The following is a 9,678-nucleotide window of genomic DNA, read 5'->3' as shown; positions in this document are numbered from 1 at the left end:
GACGAAGGTTGCTCTTCTTGCTTTCAAGTAAAAGTGGTACTGTGTTGCTCCTTCGACGCCTTTTATAGGGCTCGTGAATTCCTGCAGCCCCGAGCTGTCCACGATCTCATCAAACGATCAACGCGGGAAGAGAGGGCGTTTTTTACTGCTACCAGCAAAAAAAGCGGAAGGGTAGGCGAAAAAAACATCCATCGAGGAAATTTAGCTGCAACACATTCTAGATGTTTTATACGTTCATGGTCACACGTACAGCAAAAGTATGCAAAAAATAAAATAATGCATTATGTGTTGAATCCGATATTGTATAACTCCTTTTAATGAGACTAAGGTTCCTTAAATGAAATCTCCACTGCTCTGTTACTGATTAAAACAGCACGTGATAATGCTTCCGCAGTCGACGGACTAGGACATGTAAAATTCATAATTATTGATTGCTCGAAACCGTTGAACCCGTTCGCCTTTTGAAAGTACCGTTAAAACTGGCAAGTATGCTAATTTTGAAAACGACTTGGTCTTGGCATGAAGACGATTTAAATTTTCACACCTGGTTTTTCTCGCTATATAGTATCTTGTTTTTTTTTTTTAATTTCACAAACACTACGAGGTTGTCTATGAAGAACAGCTGATATTCATTAATTTCTAAATCGATTTAAATAATCAACCGCAAACTTTTGTTGTAAGGTGAACGTTTCATAGAGGTGAACGTATTGGCAGTTGAATTTGAATACTCACTATAAGGTCCTAGCCATTCTCAAGACTGGTCGTGTAAATTGTGTAAAACTTTGGATATGCGCATCAATTTTGAAAAATGTGTGCGGATTATTTTAACTTGGAAAGGCCCTACAATACGTTTTAATTCCATGCTCCCATAAATGCATTTTCAAGTGTTTCTATATACTTTCATAACTTAGAGTTATTATTTGGATAATTTGAAGTTACTTTCCAATGGTAATCGCAGTCGTTTATAACGTGGGTACGCCCGATATTATTCGGCTTTATTCGTAGTTATTAACTAGTCACTTGAGACAACCCTTCTAATAGTAAATTGATATTCAAGATCAAAGGTTTTTTTTGTTTGTTTTTTATATTTATGCTTTTGCTTGTGCCAGACTTGAGTGAACGAAGATCGCTACTGAAACGTTGTAGTTTTTGTTATTGCTGTTCAACATGAAGAATATATTGTTCAAAATGGACTCACATGCCAGCAAGACAAATTTTTTCGTTGTCCCAGGAGCTACAAAATCCAGCACGTGATTGTTGTACAATACCTTTGTGCTCTCCTCAGGAGCCAACTGTAAAAACCAGGTGTTTATAGGTACACTTCCCCGTGTTTTAAATATTTTTTTTTTGTGAACGTAACAGAAAGTTTTCTTGCGACTAATACATTTAGGCATATGTCTAAGATTGTCCGATGTATATTTAGAATTTTGAATTCCTCATTTAAAGAAATCATTAAAACTTTCGCGCGTCCCCGCGGCCGGCATACAAATTCTAATTGTATTTTTTTTTACAATCTTCGTGTTTATCAGGGTTTGCTGTTGGAAGAAACAAACTATGACGCCAAGCAAAAACATAGTTTCTCTTTTTATGCTTTCCCTTTCCCAACAGAAAAATAAAGAGAGTTATGTCTTGCATTTTATTTGAAAGTGTAAATCGCACATACTCTTCAACATCATTAAGTTTCGATTTCCTTCCGGAGTACAGATGCGCCTCAAAAGCGATTTTCGTGGTTTAGGTGCGCAACCTTTAGTGGAATCACGCTGAAGCAAAAGACAGTAATTACAATTATTATTTCCTTGACCATTCTGATAAACCTGGGAGCGTAGAACGCTTGAGTTAAGGTTTTTAATGCTTTGTGCCATGGGGTTTTTGGTTGTTTCGATGTGTTAAACACATAACACACTCATGTCCTCTCCGGTTTTATCAGAGAAAAAAAGACAAGTTAAATATTTTTTACGGAATGGAGTCTGCGAAGCATGTGTTTATGAAAAGTTACTATGGGTTCTGCTTATGATGAAGGTGTGCGTCTCATGTTCAGTTTTTCGTGCTCTATGAATGGCAATAGGCCCTTGTGGTAACTGAAGTAATTTACGTAACTCAGTACGTCCAGGGGATCCAGGAATCTTTGAAGACCATGTCTACACAACTTCTACTCCTGGTCATTAACATGCCGGGTTGGTTTCGCATGACGAAATTGAATCTCTCAAAAATGAACTCCGGGATCTTCTGGTCTCGGGATCCAACCCTATCGAAAAGACCATTACAAATGTGAAATTTATGATGGTCAAGCAAACTTTCTTAATGGCCCATCATACCTCCTTGATGGCTCATCACACCGTCTTGACGGCCCATCACACTATAAAACATTTTCTGGTGGTGGCTGCTGGACTATTAAAGACTTCTCTTTATAGCTCGCAGAGTTTCAAAACGTCTCTTGTGGTGACTGACGGACCATCGAAAAGTTTTGATATTGCCCGAGTGAAACCATCAGTAAATTTTGATCGATCACCAGAATGTCAAAAGGGTTAATGATGCTTCTCTAATATCTTTCTCTGGTGGGAAGCATCTGAATATATTGGGAAGGTTTCAGCAGGGGTCGAAAATAGGCGCCAAGGATCCCTAGTCGTTATGCATGCGTGAATAACATTCGGAGTGGAACGCTCACAGCGGCGTGGCTTGATAACCAAGTTTTCAATCCGTATTAGTTCGCCTCAACAATTGTCCTACGATACACTAAAGGTCACGAAGACACCTTCGTATAAACGTAGGTTTGTCTTTGGAAGCATAGTTTTGTTTTAAATTGTGTCATAGTCTCTTGGTGAAACAATTTGTTCATCTGCTTTGCATGTCAAGTACTAGATCATGGTTACGATTTAAAGGTACGGAATGTAACGAAAAACGCAGTTTGCTTGATGGGAAACTCATACATGAGCAGGAGGTGCTGTGTGAACTAGGTGTTTGCGAGAAGAAAACGTTTACAAATCCACAAATGCGGTAAACTTAGTTGCCCACATCCTCGGGCCGACGAGGTTTAAGCAGGTCCGGGACATATGAGCGATGACAACGGGCGCCGCACAGCAGCGCGCGCCAGTTCCCATAGCAACCGGCTCTCGCTTCCCTACATCACTGTGACGTACGAGCCTCGATACGCGGGGCCGCTTGAATTTGGTCGGGCCACATGTTTGCCACGGCGAGAGACGTAAAAACAATATGGCGACAGTTTGTTTGATCGCTTCGGTTTCGGTTGGGTTCTGCGTGCGGCTCGAACGCTCTCGTGAGAACGCTCTATTATCTGCGAAAGTTATGCGAAGTTTTATGGGTGACACGAAAGGTGTTGTGAAATCACCATAGCAGCTAGCAACAGACGGGTCTCCACGAACAACAACGACGGTGCCAAGGGACGGCGGTATGAAGCCGAACGAGATTGGTTTGGTGGGCCGCGTTCGAGGTGCGGAATCTGCTTACCGGAATATTACAGCCAAAGCCGATGAAAGTGTTAACATGAGGGGTGTAGACAGAATGACGAGACTGGGTAACCGTTGATGGGTATTTTCTACCATGCATGATGTCTTAATGATGCGCGGCAAAGGCTTTTCTATTGTGCTCATTCTAATGTCACGGTCATAACACTTGACAATTACTTCTTTCGATGTTACTTCCTTGAAAATCAATAAAACAACTCCGTGTACTTTTACACAACAGCGCCCAAGTGTCTAATGAAAACTGATTGCGGTTTCCGCTAGCCTTGTCTGTTCAATATGCGCCTCTGTCTCTATACTATAACTTCGTAGTGAGTTCAGGGGTTCATAACATGCACGCCGTGCACCTTCTGTTGCTTCAGCGAGGCTGGACGCGTTGCATTTGAATATTTTGATCAATATCTAAACAATTTACGCACTCATCTATTAAAAAGATCTCGATATTTTTTTTTTCTGGACGTCTTGGTAGTTTGATTTGGAAGAAAAGAGAGAAACAAACAAACACCGCATTGCTTGTGTCGTGAACATTCCTTTTGCGGAAATATTTTCTTCAACATTATTATTTTAATAGTAGTATATAATGGTAGCGCAATAACGTATTCGACAGATTTATTTGTTTTATTCTTAATCTGAATATTACAATTTATGTTTTTGGCATAAATAATGCGCTGTAAAGCGAAGCACTGCTAGTTGCTCTACGTTCGGTGCAAATGGTGGTTCAGCAGCTATGTGTGTCTCCTGGACAGCCTTTGTACGGGTCGCACTTTTTGGAGGCGCAATGACGGACAGATGGTGTATAACCGGGTTGTGTGTTGACCCACGGGGGCCTCCCATAAACTTCGCTTCGCGACGAAAGTCTGCGCGTGGCTCATTAAAAAAGCATATATATGCATATATATATATATATATATATATACATATAACTGAGAAGAAAAGCCCATGATGAAAACAGCAACAACGGACGATTTATTCTTCGGCGTTTCGGCCGGAGTCCCGCCGAAACGTCAAAGAATAAATTTTCCGTTGTTGCTGTTTTCACCGAGGGTTTTTTCTTCTCAGTTAAATACCCACGCCTTCGGCCTCTCGCCACCATTCCCTATATATATATATATATATATATATATATATATATTAACCCACCTAGGCTCTCACAGCGCAGCCGCCGCTCTTTTCACTACACCTCTCCAGAGCATTGTGGGCTTTTACGTTTATGTGTCCTGAATCCACAAATATTGCCACCTGTTGCAATGTGGTGTGCATGCGGAGTGCCACGCGGCGTGCAGTTTAACCGCTCATCGTCGCCTGCTTTAGTGTATTCCTCGACGCCCTCATGCCCAGCATGGACGATGGGACAGAGTGTAGATTTCTACGCAACGGACACCGATAATGTTGCACGTTGTGGAGTCTTAGAAAGTAGCAAGTGGATTAAGCACATTTTATCTTCTGTTTTCGTTTGTGCTTGAATATTTCAACGTTCCATAGTTTGAACTTTAAGTAATAAGATGCCATAACTAAGATACAAACTTAGCGTTCAGGTTTCCGTGGGAATTTCGGAGGTATCTTAGCGCTTCGAATGTTCCTTTATTAAATACTAATGAGCAAAAACCTAAGTTCGGATTTGTCTGTAATGCAATTCCTCTTCTTACGGTTGCATATGTGATTATAAATTCCAACCGACCCTTAGCCCAACAAACAAGCCATCAGGACATCAGATGTCTCAAAATGCAACAGATCATCAGACTATCACACCATCAAATTATAAAAAATCAATGTCCCCAAAAAAGGACAGACCATCAAACAATTCACACCATCAAACCATCATATCATCAAACCAAGAGGCCATAAGATCACGAGACTGTCCAAACATATGACTGACCATCGGTCTGGTGGACCATCAGATTTTTTCTGATGATTCCTTTTTATAAGGAGGGCCTCAAAGCTGAAATAGCTCCACAGAATTATTAGCATCTCGTGGCTTCTAGCCTACCCGCACAAACCATTCACGCTTACCATGCGAAACCAACCCGCCATAATGACGACAAGGAGCAAATGGTGTGTCCATTAGGTCTTCACCAGATTGCTCACCTCTTCGTATATGGGGGAGGTGCCCAACGTACGCTATGGGCGGTGATCCCTGTTATGTTTCTTGATATCTTATTTTGAGTTTATGAGGTTTGTCGCATCCACCACGTGACAAATAATATGCTGTGCGAAGTTAATTTTGTTCACTTACCCCAAAAACCCGGCAGATTCATCGGTTGGCGCCCGGTTTAAGATTCCGACGCGCAAGAATATCGCGCTCATGTCTACGACCTGAGACACCACTAACTTTTCCAGAGCCGCCCTCTTCAAAGGGTCGTCTCAATAATAGCGAAGGCAGTGTCTCTTCCCATCCCTTGCCATTTAATATAGTTCCTCCCTCGCCGCGTCTAGTCGCTCATGTGGGATTTCGAGGCGCATTACACGATGAAAGTGTAGTGTCATCTGTTCCCTATTTAATGATACTCCTTCGATGCCAGGATACTTGTTACGAACACGGCTCTTTTCCTGCTTGCATTTGTTTATTCAGGCATTTATTTTACTGAATGCAACGATCGCTTTAAAGATTGCGTTCAATATGCTTACCTTCTAATGCGATGCATAATAATAATCCAATTTTAAAATCAGAAACTGCTCGGTGGAGCATTTCTCACGGAACCCTTGCGCCAACACTGCCAATCTTCTGTTTTAAGTTATTTGATCTTGCCGGCTCAGTGGCATACCCTCGGCCCTAACCGCAATAAGTCGAAGTGGATTTTTTTTAGTCTCGCAATTGTTTTAATTTCAGTAAACGACGGGTGATAAATGTTTATTTTAAACATGTTAACTTAAACGAAAAAGACAAAATTTAATCCGTTGTTCTTTACTCAAGTAGCTAACGAGAACGTTACCATTGCGTCTGTACGATCGCCTCCTTGGACAACGTAATCCTGAAGGAATAGTATCTCTATCTCAAGATCCATCTAAGAAATATTATTGTCACTTTTAGCTGAAACGCCCATTTCACATAACTTTCAGTTATGTGAAATGAGCCTGTCCGATCCCACGCGCCATGTAGTTCCTTCACAATGGAAGATATTCATGGCTTGAAGCATGTTTCTTTTTCTGTCTTTTGATATCATTGTACTTCCAACATCACGCGCGATGGAAAATGTTGACCAATGTCAAACTGGAGTGAGGAGACACTAGCTGGAGTACGTCTGATTGTAAAGACTCTATGCCACAAGCTTTGCTAGTGTCGCAGTAAGCGTCTATATTGTTCAGAGAGTTGTTCACGATAAAGTATTTTATAGAAAGCGATAAATTTTATTTTTACACCCGTTGACATTTCAGATTTCAATTTCCGGTACTTAAACGATGGTGGTGCGGCCAAGAGCGTAGCCAACAGGAGCCCGAGCCACGGTGCTGTAGGCCAGAGGGGCGACTTTGTGGGTGTAGACGGCTGGGGCGGCGTGGACAGCCTTGACAACAACTGGGGTTGGGTGAACACCCTTGACAACAACTGGAGCTGGATGAACTGCATTGACGACCACTGGAGCTGGGTGAACAGCCTTGACAACAACTGGAGCTGGATGAACCGCCTTGACGACAACTGGAGCTGGGTGAACAGCCTTCACCACAACTGGAGCTGCAACCTCGACGGACGAGGAGTAAGTCGGTGCGTCGGCTGGGACGGAAGTCTTGGTCCCTGGCTCGTTGGTCTCAACAGTAGCCCGGAAACCGAGCGCGTCGGCGACGTAGTTCACGGTACGGGCGATGCCGTGAGCGTCCACGTAGCCGTATGAGCCGACCTTGTTGTTGAACTCATCACCAGTCTCCTGGCGGGTCATGCGAGTTCCGAATTCGTCAACGTTGTCGTAGCCAAAGCTGTACGGCTGGGGCACATGCACCTTGGAAGAAGCAAATATTTCTATAGTTAGGTTTTGTATGTTCAATAACATAATAAAAGTGTCTTATGTGCGGCAGAAACTTCATTGTATGTGTTATTCTTACAACTGTCACAAAAAAAAAAAAACAAGATAGGGTTATGGTACTGGCGCTGTATCTTGTATGTTTCACTGTAATTTGAACTATGTCGAGCGATGTAGCTGGCTCCAGATAGCCCGACTTGAAGAACCCTGACTTCGAGTTTAAGTCACGAACAGTATGACCACACCGACTCATGCATTTAATTATATGTCAAAGCTTCTCTCCAGTGTACAGGTTACTTTTCGTTGATACGTCAGGAGTGGTCAGAATGTCTCGGGCTCGTGTTTCCTCTTTAACGTTATACCCTTTTGGTTTTACAAATAAATCGTAAATCCTTATGAAATTTCTTTTCAAAGTTGATGAATGCAGTTTTCAAAAATTGTATTCAGAAGAAAACGTTTGGAAGTTAACCCCTTGTTTCCTGGTGTAGAAAGAGTCTGGTTAGATTGATATATCATCAACAAATAAACTCTTCGTTTGAATCTCAATATTTTACTTAAAAATTTTAATACTAATACATTTTTATCAAGAAATGTAAAAGTGAGTAAGTTGGCACTGGGTTACAGAAAAATAAGAAATGTAATTTAGAAGTTTTTCATGGCCACCGGTGCCGCTACCCACATCTTAGTATTGGATAACGAAATATTTACCAAAGAAAACGAATTAATTCGATGGCTTCACACGTTTCAATTATCGCCATATTTATAGTAGCCTGTAAGGTAGTAAGATGTCCAACTTACATTCTCGACGACTACTCCGCAAGCCACGTAGGCGAAAAGACAGCACACAATGACCTGAAAAGTAGTAGGCATTACGTGATCGATGAACATGAACGTAAATTGTGCTCATACAGAACTTATCAATACCGAACATTGAGAAAAATTAAATGTTTGCGTGTCACAATTTAAGCGGACACATATGGTTAAGATAGTAATAGTTAATTTAAGACCTTGACGAACTTGTTCCCGAGTAAAACACGCGTTATTCGGAAACTCTCCAACATATTCCTTGTTTTATGTCAATCCAACCAGGCTATGTTCATTTCAAGCTTAGTTGGCACTACAGTACCTTGGAGAACATGGTGAAGAGTACTCCTCCGCTGTGAAGTAGAAGTGATACTGCACCGTTAGCCGGGGTCGTTTTATATACTGGCCCTCTGCATTCCAGAAACGCCGCGCTGTCGTCAATCTCGTCAACCCATCGTGGAAGGAATGCTGGGCTGTCATCACTATCTGCATCTGGGAGACCGGAGTGGCTAGGGAGGTAAATATGAAACGGTTTTTTTCTGCAATATTAGAAACCAGCTTTTTAAAATATTTGTAATTATTCGCACAAGAATATGGAATGAAGACTTGCATTTGAAAACGTTACCTTACTTCAGTTTATTTTATTGTTGCATTTTGATACTAGAACCAGAAAAATGTCAATAAAAATTACAGTCAGTCATTTACGCTTCTCTTCAATGCGAATTTAGAGCGCAGCTCTTGGAGTACTTCGATTCAGAGATATGGTGGAAGAGGATTTAAGAAAGGAATATATATATATATATAATTTTAATTTTTTTGCTTTAGTTTTTTTAAAGGTAGACCAGAAATTACGAGGAGGGTATGGTGAGGGCCCCATAATGCAACGCTACTACTATGGAATGGACGCCTCACTACCAGAACCTTCGCGGCCTTAGAACAAAGTCCTCTGAGTTTAGTTTGGAAATAACGGGCAATTCATACAATATTGTTTTCCTTGCTGAAACTTGGCTAGAGCACAATATCGCTAGCTCTCAATATTTTTCTCCGTCATATACAGTATTTAGAAAAGACCATGATTATTCCATTACGGGACAGATATATGGTGGAGCTGTCCTGGAGACTTACTCGGATTTACCTAGAGGCTTACTCAGAATGTGTACGGGTCGAAGTTACGTCCAGTGACGGGCTTAATTATCTAATAGGGAACTATCAATTTCCACCACACTCTGACTCAGATGTTTTTGCGCGTCTTTTTCAAAATCTAGAACAACAGCTTGATAGGACGAAGTTTTGTGTTTAGATACATGGGGATTTTAATCTACAAAAAATTGACTGGCTGGCAGGTTATGACTCGTTGGCGAGCGAGGTCACCAGCCTGCAAGTAGCGAGCCTGTGAGATTTCATTTATTTTAATGGATTTTTACAAAACAATACTCTCCAGAATT

General features: G+C 41.4%; 1 protein-coding gene across 1 annotated transcript; it reads right to left on the bottom strand.

Moving 5' to 3' along the window:
* Nucleotides 1-6,697: 6,697 nt before the first annotated feature.
* On the bottom strand, nucleotides 6,698-8,570 carry LOC121837922 (cuticle protein 16.8-like). The gene is made up of 3 exons (XM_042293804.1): nucleotides 8,556-8,570; nucleotides 8,228-8,281; nucleotides 6,698-7,408 (listed from the first exon to the last, which is right to left on the bottom strand). Exons 1-3 carry the CDS (start codon nucleotides 8,565-8,567, stop codon nucleotides 6,869-6,871), a joined length of 606 nt encoding a protein of 201 aa, XP_042149738.1. The 5' UTR covers nucleotides 8,568-8,570; the 3' UTR covers nucleotides 6,698-6,868.
* Between the last annotated feature and the right edge of the window lie 1,108 nt (nucleotides 8,571-9,678).

This window comes from Ixodes scapularis, unplaced genomic scaffold (assembly GCF_016920785.2).
Source record: "Ixodes scapularis isolate PalLabHiFi unplaced genomic scaffold, ASM1692078v2 PGA_scaffold5__190_contigs__length_132052651, whole genome shotgun sequence".
Taxonomy (NCBI): Eukaryota; Metazoa; Arthropoda; class Arachnida; order Ixodida; family Ixodidae; genus Ixodes; species Ixodes scapularis.
The sequence above is the reverse complement of the archived record's forward strand: the minus strand, read 5'-3'. Positions and strand labels throughout refer to the sequence as shown.

Coding starts and splice junctions, on each gene's coding strand:
- LOC121837922 (XM_042293804.1), bottom strand. Junction 7,409..8,227: donor GCGGAGTAGTCGTCGAGAAT/GTAAGTTGGACA, acceptor GCTTCTTCCAAG/GTGCATGTGCCCCAGCCGTA.